The following is a 22,168-nucleotide window of genomic DNA, read 5'->3' on the forward strand; positions in this document are numbered from 1 at the left end:
TAGTTTTATCTTCACCTTAATTGATTCTTTTTCATGATGAATATAATTCAAACACACTAGTAAATATTATTATTATTATCCTTTGTGAATTTAATTTACTGAAGCCCCGGCCCTATCCATCCACTCCACCCCCATACATTAAATAGTTGGTAATATTACTGTCCTTGGTGAATTAATAAGCAGCCCCTCTCCCTCACTTCACATGCCCCACACATTAATTTAGTGGGTATTAATATTATTGATTATTGTCCATCGTGAATTATAAGTAGCGTCTCTACCTCCACTCCACCCCCACACAAGAAGGAAAGAGAGCAAAAGCATAGCGAATATGGTGCACTGTGTGGTCTTAGCATATCCAGCTCAAGGCTACCTTCTTCTATTGCACTTAAATCCATTTCTGATGGGTTTGACAACAGTGGGCTTGCTGAAGCAGGGAACTGGAAGGTCTACTTGGAACGTTTCTGGCAAGTAGGGCCAAAGACTCTTGCTGAGCTTCTTGAGAAACATGATAGATCAGGTGACCCTGTTCATTGTGTTGTTTATAATTCATTCTTCCCTTGGGTTCTTGAGGTTGCTAAGAGATTTGCGATAGCTGGGGCTTCTTTCCTCACTCAAAATATGTTCGTTAATATAGAACCATGCATAACCTCCATGATTTTAAATACGCGACTTACAGATGATGATGAAGAAGATGATGGTCTTACACAATTTAAGAGTGAAGAATGCATGAAATGGTTAGATGATAAACCAAAACAATCTGTTGTTTATGTTTCTTTTGGGTCCATTGTTGGACATTTTAATGTAATTGATCTCTTTATTATGTTAAAATAAGAATGCGCGCTTGTTTTAATGTAATAACGAAATGTTCGGTTTAGGCAAATTTTGAAAATTACATGGAAGTGACTTTCAGGAAAAGACAATTTTTAAAAAGATAAAACTTCCATCAACCGTCATCAACCGCCAAAAATCACCTGTTCTTTGATCATAAATAATCATTCTGGTTCAGAAAGCATAAGGGGTGACAAAAACATACAAGATCAAAACAAAACTCTTGAATTATAATCTTTTGATTTTATCCGATTGAACAATTTTGGTTGAACCCCGAGATTTGATTCAATCTGAAAGTGTTATACACGACTTCAGATTTATTCAGTATTATCTTGATTTTTAAATTAACCAACATCCATGGCAGTACTCGACGAGGAGCAAATAAGGGAAATAGCATATGTTTTGAGAGATAGTGATCAAAGTTACTTTTTGTGGGTGGTGAAGGCCTCAGAAGAAACTAAGCTTCCCAAAGATTTTGAAAAGAAGTCAGAGAAGGGTTTAGTAGTAGGGTGGTGCTCCCAACTAAAAGTCTTAGCTCATGAAGCTATAGGGTGTTTTGTAACACATTGGGGTTGGAACTCCACATTGGAAGCCTTGAGTTTAGGGGTTCCAATGGTTGCAATGCCATATTGGTTTGATCAAAGTATAAATGCTAAGCTAATTGTAGATGTCTGGAAAATGGGAATTAGAGCTACAGTTGATGAAAAAAAGATTGTGAGAGGAGAAGTGTTGAAGTATTGCATAATGGAAAAAATGAATAGTGAGAAAGGCAAAGAGGTGAAAGGCAACATGGTGCAATGGAAGGCTTTGGCTGCACGATTTGTTAGTAAGGAAGGGAGTTCTCATAAAAACATTGCAGAATTTGTGAATAGTTTGTTCAATTTACAAGCAGCGTGCAGGGAATTGCAAAATAATTCTTGTTAAACCAGTTTAAAACCTTCTATTTGTAGTATTTTATCAATTTAAAATTTAATAAAAAAATGTGAGTCTACATCACTAAATTAAATCAATTATCATATTTGCTTCTGCTCTAAAATTAATATAGAATTTGTTTGCCCTTTGAAAGAGAATGTATAACATAAGATATATAATAATAGTAATTGTTAAATTTGCAATTCAATGATATAAAACTTGCATAATCTAACATGACGTTACAAAATTACCAGTTGACTCTCTGCAGGAAATGGGTTAAAGACAACGTACTGTGAAAGTTTTTTTTTTTCTTAATAAAATGTGTTTTATGTCTATCAGTTTTCAATCAAAATTAGTCTTAGTTTCTGTACTTTAAAAATGATTATTTAATCCTTATTTTTTTATATTTTAATTATATATCGTTTTTAACATATAAATTAAAGAGACTACCGATTTTAACTAAAAATTGAAGGACTTAAAACCCCTTTTATCTAAAAATATATTTGCCCCGAAACAAAGCAAACAAAATTTGAAACGATTGTTCATGCATGTGTACACTGCTGCATGCAGCTTGTTCCTGCCATTGAAGACCTTGTTCCATGCATGTACAGACTGTGTTTTGCCAGGGGCATCATTATTCTCTCTGAAGACATGCTGCACTGATATGGAATGAGAAATCTTCCTAAATAGGTATTCAATGGCACAAACAAAACAACTGCTTCATGACACATTCTCGATATATATGTTGTATTGTATTGCATGCTGCCATCCACGTACGCTTCAATCTTATGAAAGCCTCTGTGCAGTGCCCACGGTATACTGTGTAGTAAATGGCCCACAATTGTGAAAGATCATGATCACAATATATTTGTGTAAATTCGTCCTTAACGTATACTGTTGTAGACCATGCATGGAAACAAAAATCATGGATAATCATGTCGAATTTCTGTCAGACGATGATATGTACGTATGATAAAAATGAATTAGTGCCTTATTTGGAATACTACGTATACAAACATAAAATTCTGAAGGCAGTAGAGAGAAAACCTATATCAAAATTGTTTAAATAGTCTTGAAATTGAAAAGATAATACAGGATAATTAGTCAAATATAGACAAAATTAACAATGTATATGTAAGAAACTCAGAAGTCTAAAAGGCAAAGAAAAAATTGGATGAATATGCATATGAATTAAGAAAATCATATTTGTTTAATTGAAAACCAAAAGTATAATTATTAATTAGAGATATTCACAAGTCAAGTTATTTGGATTTCATCAAACTTATTAATTATCTGAAGCGTTCAAAATGATTTAGGTTGAATTATGTTAGATTTGTATAATTTTTCTATCAAATTGAACCAATCCAATTTGGTCAATATCAGATTGTTTGAATGTGTCTATGTATACAGAAAATTAAAATATTTTAAAATAAATAAAATATCTGTGGAGTTGGTATATTCAAATTGGTGGTCTATATACCCATGCTAGCATGCCCCAAGGCATCCTGTTAGGTGGAGTGTTCAAATTCAATTCTATAGTTAGAAATCAAAGGGATTAATATATATTTTCAACTTTAATAGTTAAAATATTTCCAACTCCAATATTATTATTATTATCATCGTCATCTCCAAATTCTAAGTAAAATTTTGTTAATCTTCATCATTAATTTCTGGGATTTGTTGGAACACTACTGGTACTGGCCATGGTAATTACCTTCCCACTTCCAGCTCAATCTCATATAATATGATTGCATCATTACTTTTGTGGACCACCTAATCTATTATGCATAATTACAATATTAGAAAATATATAATTTACAATTTGTGTAAATATTTCATTTGTAATTCAATCGTTAGTAAATGGTGGTATCAAATTAGACCAAAAAGTGCAATTATGCTGGGCCACTTGCCCCTCTCATCATAAAAAAAAGAAAGAAACATTAAGTTATGCCACATATTGTCATCTTATCAAATCAGAGCAGAAAAAAAATACATGAAAGTGTTATTGTCAACTGCGATTTTACCAATGCAAATGTGATTTGCAATTTCATATTAAAATATTAATTTCCATCCTGGTTAGACTTAAGTTAGGGATGAAACTGGTATTCACAATAGTAATTTCATCTATGATTCCAAGGTGACATGCGACGTAAAATCGCACTACAATAGATTCATGTCAGTGATTAGTTTTGAAATAAATGCATTTCAAAAAATTATTTGTAAAAGTGATCCAAGTAAATTAATTGGTATTCTTTACATAAGAAAATCCTATTTAATTTAGATATAAATATTATAGACGATAAAAAAAAATTTAACGGATAATATGTAACAAAGATCACTTAATTACATATATTGAAGGAACATAGATGGTAACGAGGAAATCTTGAAAATGGTAATATATTTTTCTCACCCATTTCTTTTACTAAGCTGTTAGAAGGAAGAAAAACACTGCTAGTAAGTATATTAAAAAAAGCAGCTCAGTAATAGTAAAATAAAGTTTTATTTGTATACATTCGAGATCGATGAGAAATCATGTTAAGGATAACTTTTAATAACTTTATTTAAAAGTTAATAAAATTACTATATAATACATGATAACATATAATTAAATATCGGCATATTTAAATAAAATTCTGAGAAAAATGGAAAGAAATACCACGCTTTGGGTCCCCTGGTGTAAGTGTTGTGGACCTCTTCTTTCCAAATTTGTGGCACACATTGCACCATTCACCAGCTCTACTATTAATTTTGATATCTTTCCAAATTTTTCTAAGGATAATTTGGATACTTCCACTTACGTATTAATTATTTCTAGTTAAAGATACCTGACATATTTTTTTAATTTTTTAAAAAATAAACTAGTACTCCAGTAGTAATTTTTTAAAAAAACATTAATAGTTCCAAAACATTATTGTTGTTACTAACTAACAACCACCAATAAGGTTGTATTTCTTGCAGAAGTAGAGAAAAGTTGAAGAAGGAAACTCCTAAGACCAAAACCCAATGGATTTGAATTCCTCTCCTTCGAACAACACAATTGCCGTGAATGGAACAATCCCCGTCGCTTCCACGTTCGCCAAGGCCACCGCGCCGTTGGAGAACCCTCCGCCGGCGAACGGCTCCAGCAACCGGAAACCCATCGCATTGTGGCCGGGGATGTACCATTCTCCGGTGACGACGGCTCTGTGGGAGGCTCGGACCAAGATTTTTGAGCGGCTTCTGGACCCTCCGAGGGACGCTCCTCCGCAGAGTGAATTGCTCACCAGAACCCCGTCGCAGAGCAGGACCAGCATCTTGTACAACTTCTCCTCTGATTTCGTGCTCAGGGAACAGTATAGGGATCCCTGGAATGAAGTCCGAATTGGGAAGTTGCTCGAAGATCTTGATGCCCTCGCTGGAACTATTTCTGTCAAGGTATAATTTAAATTTTCAATTTTTGTTTTTGTTTTTGGGGGTTTTATGGGAATTTGTTATGTGGGTATTGCTTGTTTTGTGTAATAGAGGGTCAAGTAAGGATGTAAATGATGATGGGGTTGAACTTCAAACTGACCGGCATTTGTGGTTTCAGCTTTTTCTAATTATTTTTTCTGAATTTTCGAGCTTTTTGTGGGAAGAGTTTAATTGCCATGCATTCTCGGTGTAAAGTTGTACTTGGTCAAAAATTCATTATTGGAATGACTTTTAAGAGTTATTATAAAAGTCGACAAACATGTCGTTCATGGATATTTGTGATTGCACATCGGTGTAAACAAAGAACAAAAGTTAAATGTACATTGTCAGTGCATTTCAATTAAATTCTTGTGGGAATTGAGTATCTGGGCATTGTTTGTATATGATTATGTGATCGAGTCGTGTAAAATTGTTAATGGTGATGATAAGGTTGAACCTTGAAGTTCAAACTAGGTTGTACCTTGATGGTTGGCATTTTGTGGTGAATGACTTGTTTGTTATGTAGTAGGTCAAAATGTAGTTTGATGCTTGTTTGTATTCAGGAAGTTTTCACATGGACATTAATTTAAATTTGGAAAACTGAACTGGGCATTTATATGTAGTAAATAGACTTTTGGGCGTTGTTTGAGTTGAGTGTGTCGGGGTGGTACTTGACTAGCTTGCTTCTGTTATTTTATTTGGAGCAAAATGTCTCCATTTAACCAAGATTTCATGTACCTATTTTTTGACTGCTACGTGCTGTTTGTTTGTGGAATAGCATTGTTCTGATGAAGCTAGCACAACAAGGCCACTTATAGTTGTCACTGCTTCTGTTGATAAGATCGTACTAAAGAAGCCAATTAGTGTTAACATTGATCTCAAGATAGTTGGTTCTGTTATATGGGTTGGGCACTCCTCAATAGAGATTCAACTGGAAGTTACTCAGTCCAATGAAGGTACATTTCTTAGGGCTTACACATCTCTGACAAATTGAGTAATCTATGGTTTATTCAAAACACTAACAATTATATAAAGCAAAGAAGTTTCTCATTGCATCCTCCACGTATCAATTATATAGACCTTTATAATAGAATAATCTCATTTTCTATTTTTAATTTCATTTGATACTCATGATTTTATTTTATTTATATTTTAACCACAATTGCTCCACAACTTATGTATCATCAAAACATGTGCAGAGGGCAATGATTCAGACTCAGTAGCACTGACAGCCAACTTCATATTCGTTGCTCGAGACTCAAAAACTGGGAAAGCTGCTCCAGTGAATCGACTTTCGCCAGAAACTGCTCATGAAAAACTTCTTTTTGTACAAGCTGAAGCAAGAAGTAATTTGAGAAAAAGGAAAAGAGAAGGGGAAAAGAGGGACTTTGAGAATGGGGAGAAAAATAGGCTTCAGGCCCTATTGGCTGAAGGAAGAATATTCTGTGACATGCCAGCTTTAGCTGATCGAGACAGCATTCTTCTAAAGGATACCAGCCTTGAGAATGCTTTAATATGCCAGCCACAGCAAAGGAATATCCATGGTCGAATATTTGGAGGTTTCTTGATGCATCGTGCATTTGAATTGGCTTTCTCCACAGCATATGCCTTTGCTGGATTAGTTCCTTGCTTTCTAGAAGTTGATCATGTTGATTTCCTAAGACCTGTGAGTTTTTTCTCTATCCTTATAAAATTATCAAAATTTGACTAATACATAATTCTGTATGTTTCAACTACAGTACTTGCAAAAAAAAAATGTTACAGGAGTTTCAATTTGTTTGAAGTGAAATCAAAATCTAGAGTAATTTATGTTTCATTTCTGTTTTAAATCTGTGGAGGAAAGAGAGAGGGGAAAGGGAGTATTACAGGTACGACAGTGTTTTTCAGGATGAAATGTAACATAATTTTGTGATGTTGTGAGTGGTTCTAGGACCTTATGTGTGCTTACAATTTTCCATACATTATGATCCTGCAATTGCATTTCTGCTCTTCTACTTCCATGGAACTTATCCCCCACTTCAAACTTGATTTCCCTGTTTCAAAAGGACAAAAATAATGAAAACAAACAATTGGTCAGTCTCATTTGTCAGAAAATGAACTCTTGAACAGGTTGATGTAGGGGACTTTTTGCGTCTCAAATCTTGTGTTCTGTACACGGAGGTTCACGATCCTGATCAGCCACTTATCAACGTTGAAGTTGTTGCTCATGTTACACGACCTGAGCTACGTAGTAGTGAGGTTAGTCTTTACTGACCTGCACTTTAGACAATACATAACCATTACTCAGTTGCTCTTTTAAATTTTGCAACTTCGAAGTTATTGAAGATTGTAATCAGCTTTGTCTGTTCTGTTCTTTTATGTGACTACAGGTATCAAATACTTTCCATTTCACTTTCACTGTCCGTCCAGAAGCCAAGGCGATGAAAAATGGATTCAAACTTCGCAATGTAGTACCAGCAACAGAAGAAGAAGCATGGCGTATATTAGAGCGCATAGATGCTGACAACTTGAATGAATTCTTCAGAACATAAGATGAAAAACAACATTTAGCTCGTAAAGTATTTAAAATATCCACCACTAATTATGTGAGCAGAAGTTCAAAGATTAGCTTTTATATAATAAATTTTTCTGCCCTTGTTAGGGGGGCACTAGTGTGGCTTATATGTCTGGCATTGTTGGACTGATAGAAGGCAACTGGTGCTTAGACAAGTATATGAACCTGAAATTCATAGGCACCTGCTGTGCAAGTAGTATGAGGAAAACATATGTAAAGTTAATGAAAGAAAGTTTACTATGAATTCTGTAGAATCAGATAATCAATGATGGCTATAGTGAATTGCCACGTTTGTTATGCATATGAAGCAAGGGATATTATTACTTAGAAATCTAGTAGATAGTTTTACATGCTCCTTAGTTCACCTTACTCTCTTTAAGTAGAGTCTCATTTATAACTAAAAGTCAAACTGCGCTATTTTGCTTTGCATCAGGTGCTGCAACTTCGATAATGTATAGAACATGGAATTTGTCTTTAATAAATAAATAAAAAAAGTAAACAGAGAATAGCAATTAGGCTCATATCTTTAGATGTTTAAGGTCTTTGCAAATAGATTAAAAAATATTTAGTGGAAGTAAAATATTATATATGGACAAAAACATCCTTATGTAATACCTTAGTCTTTGATGTTTGCACAATTAGTAGTGGGATAGTATTAAATAAGGGTTTCTTTGAGAAAAAAATATTAATTAGATATTAAAATTTTAAAACATTAATTATTTAAAAAAATACATAAAAATATGGAAGGAGATAATGCATTCCTTGATTTTCGAAGGAAGTCTTTTATACCTAAGTCACATGTTTATATGCCTCAGATATAACGGATATGTTTGGATACTTCAAACGTACTTTTCAAACCCAAAACTCAGTTTTGCATTATGTTTGAATTCTTTTAAAATTAATTTTGTAACCCACGATTGGGACAAAACTTGGTTTAGATCAGAAGCAACAATTAGGTTGCTTTTAAAGCAGAAGTACTTTTGATTTGTATATTCATGACAAAAACAAGAAGTAAAAGTACTTATGATTTGTATTATCCAAACAAATTCAACTGTATTCCTGTTTTTTTTTTTTCAGTTAAATCTCTACAATATCACTTCCTTTTAAGTTTTCATCTTGAAAAATAAGAAAGTTTCCTTAAACGTGGTTAAATGGAAAAACAAACGCACCCTCTATCCATGAGAGTGTTCTGTTTGCCACATGAGCATCAAATGCAACAGTGATGATAAAAGTAAGGAAAACAATCACAGACAACAAGACCAGTAAAGGCTGAGTCAATATTCTGCCATCAAATCCACATTAAGCATATTCCTGATCCCATGAAGGTTGAGTTGAGCAAGGATGAGAATTACTAATTTACTACCACTAAAGTGTCATGGAATCACACATAAGAAGAAAACTCCATGTTGCAATATACGACAGGTACGGTGTACGGGACTATGGCTACGGGTATTGAGGTTTTTTATTTTCTGACCATATGAAATTGTGTCCGTCAAAAAACAGTGATAAACTTTTATCGAGGCGTGTGATCGGGCACACAAAAGAGTGAATATTTCTCTTACAACCGGATTTATTACATACCCAATTATAAATTAGGATTCAAATATTGAAATACATGGTTAAAAAACACACACTATAGGTATTGGGTATGATAAATAAGTAAATATTTAATTCATCACTAAATATATGACTTTTTTTCAATTTATTCGTCTCTTTTTATAATATTATTTTCAAGTTGTATTTTTCATAGGGATTGAATAGAAAAACTAACACACATTAATTGATAAGGTGTGGAAACAATTAAGTGAAAAAAAAAAAGATTATGAGTCCCCAATAAATTTAAAAGTAATTTTGGTAAAATAATACAAATTGTTAATAAATTTAATATTATTAACTATATTAACCAACTTTTTAAAAGTACATAAATTAGTTACAAGACTCTTATATTTAAGGGGAAGAAAGTCTAATTCTTAAAAACAAATAGAATATGATATGAGAATATATATTAAGTTAAACTTATTTATATATTTCTTGTTATAGTTACTAATTAATATTGATTTGTCATCATCACATTATTATAACTTTTCTTTAATACCCTAAAAAACAAATTCTTTAATCTCTTGCAAAAAAAAAATTAAAATAAGTATTTGCCAACTTTAAATAAAAAGTATTATAATTCGAGTTTCCATAATAAATCTCAATCCAAAGAAAATGTATATATAAAATAAAACATGTTTTTTTTTTCTGAAGGAACCCTCCACACGCAGAAACCAAATTGGAGTCTGCAACTGACCCATCTCATCATAGTTTCACCCAACCTTATTTATATTAGATGTCTCAAGTATGTATAGTTCAACTTAATTGGAAAAAATAATAATCACTTATTCTTATACAGAACGGCTCTTTTATTGAAATTCTTTGCACAACATCCCGAATTATGATTGTAGGATAATGTCAATTGCAAGCAAAGGTTATCTCTAACTGAAGCTTTTTTGTTGGAAACAATTGAAATGCTTTGTACATGCTTACAACAACATTATCGTACATATCCAGTCTTTTTTCCCCAGAGAAAATCTTTTACTCTCTCTATATAATCTACATAAACTGAAATCTTTTACAAGGATTTTTACAAATTTAACGAGAGAAAAAATTACACCAATTTTGGCCAGAGCATGCAAGCTCTGACCAATCAAAAATCACCTGGGTCCCAGGTTTTTAGGAGAAGATGCAGCCAAAAAGTCATTTTCATGAGTGATATAGCTATGGTGATGAAGATGAACTATCATCATCTGAAGAGTCATTATACTGTTGTCTCTCATGTAATCCAGGAAGGGGTTGTGGAAGCATAGGGTTAACTGGCACAGGGAATTTATGAGCTGAACTAACCATAGTTCTCTCATTTATCATTCCAACTTCTTTGCAGACCCGGTCAAGAACTGCTAGGAAGTCTCTTACAACCATGAATATTCTAAATGGATGAGCTTCTTCCTTTGTCAAGTTCCCAAGAAAATACTCTGTAATCTCCTTCACATGGGAGGAAGCAACACTTTCTTGGGCTTGAATTTTTGGAATTTCCTCCTCAGCCATTCTGATGAATTTGTTCATTGATTCTGTGAATTTCTGACTGCTTTCATCTGATGCCATGGTTTGGTTTAATTGCACAGCCTCTGCTAAGCTAGCAATTCCTTTGGAAAGTTTCAAGACATCACTGCTGAGAACTTCAGAATCCATAGCTGCTGCCTTCTTCACATTTGCTAGCTCGGAACTCAGGCTTGATACAACTTGTAGTCCAAGCCTCCTACACTTGGCATCTCCACTCAAAGTAGAGCTTGGAGTTTGATTAGTGCCCGAGAGACAAGCACCTTCAGTTTGGATAATTTCCTGTACAACAAAATGCAGTAGAGTGGTTTTCCCATCTGCGCCTTTGACGTCAACCAGTTTGAGAAGAGTATCAAGTTTGAATGCCTCTGCATCCCCGCGGTTGGTCCCCACATTCATGCGGTTCCCAGTTTTAAGTACAGCCTCCAGAAGCTTCATGAACATTCTACAATGTCGCAGCTCTTCACAGGCAGTCTGCAAAAGTACCAATCAAAAGATGAAGAAACTAGAAGCCATGAAATGCAAGGTAAACTTGCCAGAGAAGAACATAAGGAACATAACCGGATTCTTCACCTCTTATGAGAAAACTATAATGAAATAAAATGAGAATAACAGCGAGGCAGACAAGACTGAAATGTAAACATGTTTTGCTGCTATTTACGTTTAAAATGTGAGTAATTGTTGAAGAAGTACACTATATAAGCATAACAGGAATTGAAATGGCCTTACACCCAAGGTCATACCTTTTCCTAGTTCCTACCAAGTACCAACTATTATAAAAAAAATGAAATAACTATTCATGTTTATAACATTATAAGTTTCAACAAAATCTTGTATATACTAGAAGCCTTCAGAACATCTATTTATCACCTTGACAATAGCAAGAATAATCCTCGAGAAATAAATATAAACCAGTATGAGTGTGACAGATTACCTGTAGAGTTTGAAAGGATGTCCTAAGATACTCCACTTCAGACTCAAAATTGGCTATATAAAGCATCGCTTCAATCCTTTTAAATGCAAAAGGTACATCAAGCACTGCCTTCAAAAAAATTTCAGCCGGACCAAGCTTGGTTGGTGAGTCATCTTTATGTTCCTTCAACTTACATTCTTCTTCCTTGCTTGGTGCCATTCTTAATAAGCTTTCAAGTAATTCTGTTCCAAGTGTATCAGTACTACCTGTAGAAAGGCAAATTGAATTTGGTGCGTCATCAGTACTACTTTGAAATAAACCAGCAAGTTAACAAAATTTTCCACTACCTTCAAGTGGTATTTATTGATCACAGATAATTATCACTATACAGTTTTATTTACACTTGCATATAAGAAACATACATATTCTTTTCTCAACTAAGAAATGCACCTAAATTCTACAATACAACAACAGCAAAAGGAAAAGGATATTGTCAAATTACTGCAAACTAATCCTGCTGTTGTATATTATAAGTACAAATCTCATCAATTGATTCTAACATTGTGACGTGCATAAGTTCATTCCACTATAAAGAAAACGAGGCTGTCAAAAGTTCTTAATAATGAATTGACTACTGAAATACTTCTCTTTTTCCTTAAATAATGTCCCAATGTGTACAAGGGGTAGTTTAATTACAGGGCCAATATACCAATCAATAACTGCCAGCCTACCAAAAAAGCTATAGCAAATTATGTGACAACTTCGGGCAGGAATAGAAAAATATACCTTCTAAGAGTGCTTCACACACTTCTTCTATAGTGACATTAAGTGCTTTCAGCAAGATTGAAATATTCTGAGACTTTTTAGGATCGAGTACTCTTTCCTCCTGATTCGGCTGGTGAAAAACTGAGTTTGGGTTTGGTGTGTTCACTACAAACAATGTTTCAATCATTTTCTCATTCAATCTGCAGCCAACCCAAATCAAGAACTAAGCAGCATCCACAAAATGAGGTAAATAAATCAAGAAAAAGACTCATAGTTAAACAATAAACACCATCATGAAATATAATATTTCAAATATTTACATCCAATTTCAGGAGAATACCAAACTGATATATAAAAGGCTAAAAAGTTAACAAACATTGGAGTTGGAATCTTACTTAAACGAGCGGGACTTCATCTGATCCCACACCATTTGACGATCAGAGGTGGTTCTTACTTTGTCCCAATGCAGGGGCTTCAATTTTGGTTTACTAGTCTCTTCAATTTCCCCCAAACTCGCCGGCAACTCGACATTGCTTCCTTGGTTTTGCAACACAAAAGGTCTCGAAGGAGGCAACAATTCTGGCGGCCTCGAAATCGGTGTCGAGGACCCCAGTGCAAGCGCTGGCACTCCCCACTGTTTCCTTTGCCGTGGCAATGGTGGCGGCGGTGGCGGACCAGAACCCGGAATCTCCCAGTGCTTCCTCTGTGGCAAAGGTGGAGGAGCCGGAACCGTTCCAATTTCATCAAAGGGTGGTGTTAGTGATAGCACCGGAAGATTCCATTGTTTCCTCTGCGGCGCAGCCGCACCAAAAGAACTTGTTCTCCATCCATTAAAAGTTCCCCTTTCGGTTTCCGGTGATGACAATAGGGCGGGTGACAAAGGCACCGATGACAAACCCGGTAACATTAGTCCGTCGGAGACACTCGACATTCTTGGAGACTGATCGAAAGTGTTATTACGTGTCACCTTCTCCGGCGAAGAGGGAAGAGAAAAAGCCGAAGAAGACGAAGAAGCATTAGATAGTCTCGGTGGTGGTGGTGGTGGTGGTAGTGATGATGATAATGCATTTTCATTTTTCTCCAACGTTCCTTCATGTAATGATGATGATGATGATGATGATGATGCATGTGCATGTGTACATGCACTTAATGCTTCATTTGAATTATGTTCAGTAAAAACCCTTTCTGGTGTTGAGCACAACGAAGGAGAAGAAGAAGATTGCACGTGTTGGTGGTTGTAATTTTCAGGAGACTTTGGCTGTGTTCTCCGGGAACTCGAACTCGCCGACGGCGAATTCGCGATAGAGTGTGACCTTTCCGGCGAGGCGGAAGAAGAGGAAGAGCACGAACTAGAGATGACGCTTCTTCCTCCAGCGGCGAAAATTCGCCGGGAACCCGATTCGGTTCCGCCGGAGCCTCCTAACGAGGAGCCTCTCGGCGAGTAAAACTCCTCATCGTCCTCCCCCTCCTCCTCCGCGGTGGTGAACCCCGCCTCCTCGCACGGCGGCGGCGGCGGCAAGGAAGCTTGTCGCGCGAGGGGCGGAAGTGGCCGGAGCTCCGGCGATTTCATTTTCCGGTCGCCGCCGGCGTCGGAGACGTCGGCGCTATCGTCAGTTACGTGCGAGTTAACTACTGTTCCTAGATATAGAAACTCGGAGCTGGCGGAAGACGTGTGCCGGAGCTTGCGAGTTTCGACGGCGGTTTCGGCATTGTGCCGGAGCAGGCGGAGGTCGGTGTCGGATCGGATAAGTTTGCCTTCGGCGGCGAGGGGATGGTTCCGGCGACGGCGGTAACAGACGACGGCGGAGATGATTATAGCGAGGACCGCAGCGGCGACGGCGGAGAGAGCAACAGGGAGGAGTTTGTTGGAGGAAGAATTGGGTTTGGGAGAGTGAGGGAGAATGAGAGAGGAAATGTTGGCAGGGAAGGAAGCAAAGGTGATTGGAGAAGGAGGTGGAGGGGAAGAAGGGTATAATGGGAAAAATGGTGATTGTGTTGTAGTTGTAGCTGTTGTTGGTGTTGGTACTGCTGTGGCAGTGGTAGAGGTTGTGGGAATGGTAGATGATGGATATTTTGGATTTGGTTTTTGTTTTTGGCTTGAAGGAGAAGCATGAAGAGGTTGTGGCTTTGGTGCCTCAGAAGGTGGAAGAGTACTGGTTAAAGGAACAAAGGGTTCATGGAGGATCCTTCTATTGAGGAAGAAGGGTTGGGATGAGGCTAGTTGTTGAAGTGCACATAACAAGAAGAAAAGGAAAAGGTACAAGAAGAAGGTTTGCATTGTTGTGTGAAGTGAGTGAGTGAGGGTTTGAGAGTGAGTGAGATAAGTAGTAATGGCAGTGGGAACTTTTGTTGCAGAGAAGGAAGTGATTTAAATTGTGAAAAGGTTGAATTTTATGATGATGAGATGAAAAGGGTGAGAGAGTGAGTGAATTTGGGTGGTTTTGTGTTGTGTTGCATACAGCTAAGATTCTCTTGGTCGTTCTGTTTCACTACTTCAAGGTTCCACATTTGCACTGTTCAAGGGCCTATGTAACTTCTTCCCCCTCTCTTGGGGTTTTTGATTTAAGTGCATGCCACTACAACCCAATCATTGTTTCTTCTTTCTCTAGTCTTTTTTTCTTTCTTTCTCTCTTTTTCATTTCCTTTTTACCTTTTGGCATTCTTGGTTAATTGGTACATGGAAACAAAGTGAAAGGCGATATTGATGAAGATTTCTATAGATGTATTTGGTATACAACATTCAACACTATCATCATATCTGTTGCTTTGAATAAGTGGACAACGAAAACAGTTTGTTTTTTTAATCTTGAGATTGAGTTGTTTTTAAAGTGAATGTTTAGTAGTGGGTCACATAAATAATACGAAATGTAGGTGGCATATCTTAAATTCAATATATCTAAAATTCTGTCGAATTAACTACTCACTTATATAGCTTAAATAGGTCAACAATTATATAATTTTAAAATACTGTAAAAATAATAAGATAATAAAAACAATACTATTATTATACTAATTATCTATTAATTTATCCAAGAACCTGCATTAGTAACATAGTCTCTTTCCTCAACAATTGCATGACAAAGAGAAAACACTATATTTACAATCAGCTAGTTCGTACCATTAGCTAATAGTCAAACCGACAGACTATTCAGTAGAAAAAACGCAAACAATAGTACTAACATTATGCCAAAGGCTGGGTAGTGTACAGTTGGAGGACTTAGGAGTAGCCTTGATCTTGATTTTTTTTAAGATGTTCATTTTAAAAAAGAAATAAAGAAGATTAACTTAATTTAAATGAAGTGTTTTATTTTTTCTTAGAATTGAGTAAGAACAAGTAAAACAACTTGCTTCGCTCTACTTTGCTACCTGGTCTAAACTTTGGGAAACAATGAAATAAATCACACTTTTCAGCGCATATATGCTTTCATCTTTGGAGATAATATTAGGTTTTTTAATTATCGGAGATTATATTATGATTATAAAGTTTCATGCCCTTGATGTTATCTTTAAGGCACTCACTTAATATAATGCTGATGCAGGGATTATATTAAGAAAGTAAATGTTTGATTGTGTCTCAAATTGTAATTTGCTATGGTTTCCTTTTTCTCATTTCTCGAAAAATAGACTTTGGGTTCTACTTTGACGCCGCGCATGAATTAAATATCCTTACTATACTTAAAAAGAATAAATGGGAGCACTTTTTAGTTTGACAAAAGACAAACGAAGAAAGCCAAAAATATACTAACTTCCTTAAAGTCCGGGGAAAGATGTTCAATTGTTCATCAACGAAAATTAACCATGGTCGCAAAAGTTGTCTTTTTTAAAAATAAGGATGGGATTTTCATTGTTTCTTCTTCTCATATTTCATTCTTGGTCACAGGAAATTAAAATTTAGATAAATTTAAATTTGCATGTCACACGAGTTTATAATAGTCCAACTCTTTTGACTATTACTGTTTCAAGATAAATAAAATTATGGATTTGGTTCAGTCTCGTGTGAAGCAGGGAGGAGCTAACCAAATGATTACTATAAAATACAAATTAAAAGTAGGATATTTTTTGTTTTATTAGAAGTGGAATGTAAAAAAAGACATAAAAAAGTAATATCATCTTTTTAGAAAGCATTAGTCCCTTTATTTTTCAAACCAAGTATATTTTTCTGTTTAAATAATGGCAATCTCATCAAATAAAATATATGTATATTATTGTATTTTTTTCTATATAATTTGTGGGGTACCCATAAACCTACCTCATTCTTGTATTACCCTCCTCCACCCATAATGTGAACCCAATAACCTTATAATCATTCTTTGCTGAGCTAAAAAAAAATCATGATTCCTAGATCTTACGTGCTCCCACTATTGAAAATTGCCTCTTCCTATGAAGATAAGGACAGAGAGGAATGGTTGCGTGCTTTTTATATGTACCTGCCTTTACCATATTTAAAGGCTGGAGTCTACTCAGAGTGAAGCATGGAAGAAATGAGTATACAACATTGGATTTGGAGCAATGATAGTAGGAATACTATTGTACAAAATCTAGCTTATACAATCTACATCTTTTATGGGAAAATCTTTGACTAACATAACTGCCTACATTGTTGATTACAATTCTTCAAGCTTAACATTGTAAATCAACAACCCGAATCATAGCCCTTTGAAGTAGAAATAGAATCTCAACCCACATTGTGAATTACTGCCCCTTTGGACTAACATCTTGCATCAACGATGTGGATCACAACCCTCTCAAGATGCAAAATAGAGCTTTAGAACACTACAGAGTTTCTTCATCCTTCACCATGGTAGTACAAAATGCATCGTTTCTAAATTATTATTGTTTCAAATAATTTGTAAATAACTTAAAATTGAAATTCTCATTTTATTATATAAAATTATTATTCAAATTATAATTAATACACAAATACACTATATGATTAACTAATATCCATATCAACACATTAAAAATGAAATTGCAATTGAGTAAAAACCAAAGCGCAGTTGTATCAATTGAGAGTGAATCTAGAAGAAAAAAAGAAAAGAGGATTCGTATGTAACTAATATATCACATTAATCCTATAAATTGTTTTTTATATACTGTATATATTATGAATGTCCATCATCTTTTATTTTTATTCTTACAAAGATGCAACATTTAATGGCTTTAATAATTACCTTCATTTTTCTTCACATTTTTTTATGCCAATCTCCTAAGACCTATCAATTGCTCGACTAATTCACTTCTCATTGTTGCTAAAATTTTGTTTAAGAGTATAAATACTAAACATCTAGATTGATTCTGCTTGTACAGTGTTTATGGATTGCGTGCTTTACACTCTCTAAAACTCAACAAGAGGTTGAAAAAGAATAATTGTAAGTTTAGAAATAAACGATTTCACGGTCACCAAATTGTCTTTCTGTCTTTACAGAAATCATTTCTGCCAAACAGATGTCAGTTGAGTATGGTATAACCAACAAAACTATTGAGGCTTTGACGGAGTTGGAGATGATGGTGGCTTCAAATCCGGGTACTGCAAAGAAAGAAAGAAAAAAATGGGGAGAATTCTCATTTTATCAGAGAACGGGATTCCAAAATATAAAATGTAAGAAAGCAGTACGATGCACACACTTCACAAACATGGATGTTCACTGTGGCTCTGTTTCATGTTTTCGAATCATGCAAGCAAATATCAAAATAAAATCAATCAAATTTATGAAGATGTTTATAGTCTTTTTCCATTATTTTAGTATATTGAGCATATATAAAAGAGAACACAAATGTATTGACAAAGTTGGGAATCACTATTATCGGAACCAATCTATGTACACCAATGGACATCTCTATCCGAAATTGTTATAATTTCATTCAGCATCTTTCAGTCTTAGTTATAATTTCTGATATGAGAGGTTTCCAAACTGTCATTTTAATTCAATACATCCTGTTTTTCTTCCAGATTTCTATCATTTAAACCATTCTCTATCGTCGTCTAGCCCATAATGGCTTGGGAGTTGGAATATTACTTCAATCATTGAAAGGATGCCAGGTTACTTCAATCATTGAAAGGATGCCAGGTCGTTGTCCATCCAAAAATAGAACAATGAAGTAGCTCACTGTAACCAAAGGAAAGAAAGAAAAATGCTAACTATAGTGTAATGTATAGGCCACCTGATTTTGTTTTAAGTAAAGAGAGGATAAGACCCCCAAAGAAGGAAAAAGGTAAAATGAGTTTCTTAGAAATCACAACTAAGAGCCATCAAAAAACTGAAAGTAAAATTTTTGGGATTGCATCACTTCCCTACATGATTGATAGTGAAACTATTTCTATTTCTTGAGTATTTCAAGTTTCAAAATTATATCAACATACCTCAACTGTGTTTTCCTATGATCAGTTGTCATGTTAAACAGTATAACAAAACCATGGACATAAAACACCAGTTACAAGGTTCACACAGTAGAATATAAAGGGCAGCTTAAACAATAGAATTTGGGAAAAGCAGTAAAGATACAATGAAGTGGAACAATAACTAAGATAAGAGGTATTCTAAGGTTTAGAACCTCTTAGATCTGAAATTTTTATAATACTGCTAAAAGATGCTGAATACAAATCCTAATAATATAATTTATACTGGAGTTACTTACATAGTACTAAACCTAATCCAATAAGCCTATATAACCTTAAGGTGTACACCTCATTAAAATATCACATTCTTGTCATGTGGCAACTAATTATTCAGAAAACACATTAAATTCAAAACAAAACAAACTGAAACAAATATGCATAGTATAACTAGATTACTTAAGAAATTGATCCTGCACCAATGGTGCATTTAAGCCAACCTGATAAATATGGAGACAAACAAATCATACCAAAGTCATGCACTGTTAGGACATGAAGAGAGACAATATGAGTGAGTTGAGGATAACATACATTGGGATAAGGAGAGGAGGATGCTACAGAACCAGTTTTCACTTCTGGAATGGACTCTACAGAGCTTTTCACATGACCAAAGTCTGTTGTTTGGTTTTCAACAGAAGATATATCTTGGGATAAGGAACTCTTATTGTTACTATCATTTTTCTGGATGGCTCCATTTCCATTTGTGTCAAGTTTCTTTGAAGCTTTTACCCTTTTCCTTATATGCACAGAAGGGGGCAAAAGGGAATCCTGTATAGCCTGCAACCATGAAGACTCTGTTACCTTGCTTTGAATATATTTTCTGCAGCCAGATACATACATTCCTTTGTTGGCATCAAGTTGAAGTGCGAAGCTGAATTACTAAATTTGAATTTTGAATACCCTGCTTAGATCTTTCTATATACTCTAAAAGGTAAGAATCTTCTATAGCTTCATACGCGTTTTGATGAAGAGAATGAAGAACACCAACTTACATCCAATTTATTTATTTAAATGGTTTTTCTAAGGTGAAGAAAAATATGTATAGAATGTAGACAGAGGTTCATTCTGCACATTCTGCTAAACAATCAAGTAAAAGAAAAGAGAAGAGAATGGTCATACCATCCAACCTTGCTGGCCTCTAACTCCACCTCTGATTGCATAGGCCTCTTTGAAACCATTCTTGAATAGTAACTCAGCAACTTTCAAAGAATTACTGTCAAAACTACCTTACACACAAAAGAGAAACAAGTGAGGAATTCTGCAGACTTGTATAGTATTTAAAGAAATGTTGTTACTCTCATTAAACATGTGACTCCTTTGATCTTAGTTAGAGTTATACTACAAAGTAAAAACAGATTTCTTCCCAATCTTTAGTAAAATGTGAAGGGAAAAACACATAGGTGAACTGCCATAGTTAAAACAAATAATCCAATTGTAGGATACACATAAAAGCATATCCATTACTTCCACTTAGCAACTCTTAAAATTAAAGGGACTTTTCTAGGAAAACAAGAGTGTCATTCCAGCATAAGCCAGACTAAAGAATCCAGAAAATCATATAAATGATCAGACACTTTTTCCACTTGTGTTCTAAACTCCAAAAACAAAATTTCATCATTTGATTTATTTTTTTCTTTTACTTAGTTTGCCTTTCCATGAATCAAAATTTCCATCTAGTTAGACCAAGTTAGGGCGGTTCTACTCGGTTTATCAGACTAACTTATTCAACTTAGTGACATGTCAGTAAGAAATGTCATGTTGACATGTTGTGAGCCAAAATTAACACAAATAGTGCAAAATTCAGTCTATCAGAGACACTTTTAAGGACAAAAGCGAAACAAACAAAATAAGACGTTTAGCCTTTCCTTTTTCCACCTCAGTCACACCCAAATCAGAATTCAGTTTCAATATACACACTTTTTATTTACCTGTCCAAAACACATATAACAGTGTTTGGCGCGTCCTTGAACCTCCCCAACACCTTGTTCACAAACTCATCCTCATTCCCATCCTCAGCGAACTCGACCTGCGCCACTTCCTTCTCAAACATTTTTAAATTCGGCGACTTCAGAAACCGCACGTTCTTCTGGTCCCTTATGTCCAGCAGCTGCGCATTCGGGTCATCGCGGAGCTTCCTAAACGCGTCAATCGCCGACACAAACTTGCACTTCTTCAAATACTCTTCCGCCAGAGGAATCACCACCAGCCAAATAAAGGTGCACCCGGCGACGAAAAACGGGTAGCGGTTGAAGAAGTTGTCGATGGAAACCAGAACCGATTCGAGGTTGATTTTGCCGGCGTCGTCGGAGGCCACGTCAGCGAGGCAGGGAAGTGGAGTGAAGAGGTTGAGCATGGTAAATGAGAAGAAAGGTTTTGCTAAGGGGTTTTGGAGTGAGTTAAGAGAAGGTGTTTGGAGTGCAGAAAAAGAGGGTAATTGGGATTTAGGAGAGTGTGGTTTGCTATGGTTTGAGAAATGGGAGAAGGGTTTGAAGGTGGGGAATTTCGGGGTTTTGGTGGAGAGTGGATAAGGGGAGAGGAGAAGAGACAGAGAATCCATGACTGGGAAATGCTGCACACTCAGTTAAGTGATCCTTCTGGAAAAAGGATAGAGAAAAGGGGTAGTTATACTTATAGTTAACATTAATATATGCATCTTATCTTATGTTATGTTGGAATTAATAATTTATAGTACATGTAGTGGAACCGAGAAATATAAGTATGTAGTTTTGGATGAGATTGGTTACTTTATTTGAAATAATAGCAAATATATTAAATTTTATACATAAGAAAACATTATGCCAATATTCTATTCAAGGATTACAAATTTGGATATGGAGTAATGTGTAAATATTTTTTATTTATTTTAGTTATTAATACAATAAATATATATTAATAATTAAATATATTATTGTAGTACTAGTATCAATTCAAAATATCATCAAGTTAAACAAATTAGATGAATCAATTATTTATATGTTTATTAAGTGTGTAAGACTAATAGGGTAATTTCTTGAAATAGTTTCTTTTATAGATGAAATAGTTATTAATATATTAAATAAATGCATGTATAGAAAGAGTTGAGTAATAATAAAGTAAAGTTTAATTTTTATGCACAGTGTTATTGTGTAAAATATTTTTTTATATTTTTATCTAATCATAAATTACTGTTTGAATTACTTTAAAATAATTATTTTAAAAATCAATAATTTATTATACATGATAGATTGTGATTAGATAATTGTGTAAAAAAATTTACACCATCAAAATATAACTT

At 34.8% G+C, this 22,168-nt stretch overlaps 4 protein-coding genes across 7 annotated transcripts; 2 read left to right on the forward strand and 2 right to left on the reverse strand.

Annotated features, from left to right (window-relative positions):
* The first annotated feature begins 279 nt into the window (after positions 1–279).
* Positions 280–1,824, forward strand: LOC114367246 (UDP-glycosyltransferase 74E1-like). 3 transcript variants are annotated; one of them, XM_028324390.1, is made up of 3 exons: positions 387–517; positions 635–779; positions 1,182–1,824. In XM_028324390.1, the coding sequence occupies exons 2-3, from the start codon at positions 652–654 to the stop codon at positions 1,750–1,752; spliced, it is 699 nt and encodes a 232-aa protein (XP_028180191.1). In that variant the 5' UTR covers positions 387–517; positions 635–651; the 3' UTR covers positions 1,753–1,824. The 3 variants fall into 3 exon arrangements, with proteins under 3 accessions (XP_028180194.1, XP_028180191.1, XP_028180192.1); XM_028324391.1 differs by having other exon boundaries at positions 422–517; positions 677–779; XM_028324393.1 differs by having other exon boundaries at positions 280–779.
* A 2,833-nt stretch (positions 1,825–4,657) lies between these two features.
* LOC114425132 (acyl-coenzyme A thioesterase 9, mitochondrial-like) lies at positions 4,658–8,061 on the forward strand. Its single transcript, XM_028391917.1, has 5 exons — positions 4,658–5,154; positions 5,948–6,125; positions 6,369–6,835; positions 7,279–7,407; positions 7,539–8,061. The coding sequence occupies exons 1-5, from the start codon at positions 4,744–4,746 to the stop codon at positions 7,698–7,700; spliced, it is 1,347 nt and encodes a 448-aa protein (XP_028247718.1). The 5' UTR covers positions 4,658–4,743; the 3' UTR covers positions 7,701–8,061.
* A 2,049-nt stretch (positions 8,062–10,110) lies between these two features.
* LOC114425133 (formin-like protein 1) lies at positions 10,111–15,114 on the reverse strand. The gene is made up of 4 exons (XM_028391918.1): positions 12,896–15,114; positions 12,522–12,700; positions 11,757–12,001; positions 10,111–11,296 (listed from the first exon to the last, which is right to left on the reverse strand). Exons 1-4 carry the CDS (start codon positions 14,776–14,778, stop codon positions 10,484–10,486), a joined length of 3,120 nt encoding a protein of 1,039 aa, XP_028247719.1. The 5' UTR covers positions 14,779–15,114; the 3' UTR covers positions 10,111–10,483.
* Positions 15,115–17,770: 2,656 nt separating this feature from the next.
* LOC114425665 (rhodanese-like domain-containing protein 4A, chloroplastic) lies at positions 17,771–21,515 on the reverse strand. Of its 2 annotated transcripts, none has more exons than XM_028392613.1 (4): positions 20,823–21,514; positions 20,014–20,116; positions 19,426–19,671; positions 17,771–18,027 (listed from the first exon to the last, which is right to left on the reverse strand). In XM_028392613.1, the coding sequence occupies exons 1-4, from the start codon at positions 21,449–21,451 to the stop codon at positions 17,977–17,979; spliced, it is 1,029 nt and encodes a 342-aa protein (XP_028248414.1). In that variant the 5' UTR covers positions 21,452–21,514; the 3' UTR covers positions 17,771–17,976. The 2 variants fall into 2 exon arrangements, with proteins under 2 accessions (XP_028248414.1, XP_028248415.1); XM_028392614.1 differs by lacking the exon at positions 17,771–18,027 and adding an exon at positions 18,480–18,607 and having other exon boundaries at positions 20,823–21,515.
* Positions 21,516–22,168: the final 653 nt, after the last annotated feature.

The sequence above is a fragment of the Glycine soja genome, chromosome 9 (assembly GCF_004193775.1).
Source record: "Glycine soja cultivar W05 chromosome 9, ASM419377v2, whole genome shotgun sequence".
Lineage (NCBI taxonomy): Eukaryota > Viridiplantae > Streptophyta > Magnoliopsida > Fabales > Fabaceae > Glycine > Glycine soja.

Excerpts from the sequence above, each read along its gene's own strand:
- LOC114367246 (XM_028324393.1), top strand. The coding sequence starts at position 619 with ATGTTCGTTAATATAGAACCATGCATAACCTCCATGATTTTAAATACG. Across the intron at positions 780-1,181 it reads GTTGTTTATGTTTCTTTTGG|ATCCATGGCAGTACTCGACG; the intron begins GTCCATTGTTGG and ends AAATTAACCAAC.
- LOC114425132 (XM_028391917.1), top strand. The coding sequence starts at position 4,744 with ATGGATTTGAATTCCTCTCCTTCGAACAACACAATTGCCGTGAATGGA. Across the intron at positions 5,155-5,947 it reads CTGGAACTATTTCTGTCAAG|CATTGTTCTGATGAAGCTAG; the intron begins GTATAATTTAAA and ends TTTGTGGAATAG. Across the intron at positions 7,408-7,538 it reads CTGAGCTACGTAGTAGTGAG|GTATCAAATACTTTCCATTT; the intron begins GTTAGTCTTTAC and ends ATGTGACTACAG.
- LOC114425133 (XM_028391918.1), bottom strand. The coding sequence starts at position 14,778 with ATGCAAACCTTCTTCTTGTACCTTTTCCTTTTCTTCTTGTTATGTGCA. Across the intron at positions 12,002-12,521 it reads GTGTGAAGCACTCTTAGAAG|GTAGTACTGATACACTTGGA; the intron begins GTATATTTTTCT and ends GCCTTTCTACAG. Across the intron at positions 11,297-11,756 it reads CATCCTTTCAAACTCTACAG|ACTGCCTGTGAAGAGCTGCG; the intron begins GTAATCTGTCAC and ends GTACTTTTGCAG.
- LOC114425665 (XM_028392613.1), bottom strand. The coding sequence starts at position 21,451 with ATGGATTCTCTGTCTCTTCTCCTCTCCCCTTATCCACTCTCCACCAAA. Across the intron at positions 20,117-20,822 it reads GTTATATGTGTTTTGGACAG|TTTTGACAGTAATTCTTTGA; the intron begins GTAAATAAAAAG and ends TGTGTAAGGTAG. Across the intron at positions 19,672-20,013 it reads GAGGCCAGCAAGGTTGGATG|GCTATACAGGATTCCCTTTT; the intron begins GTATGACCATTC and ends TCATGGTTGCAG.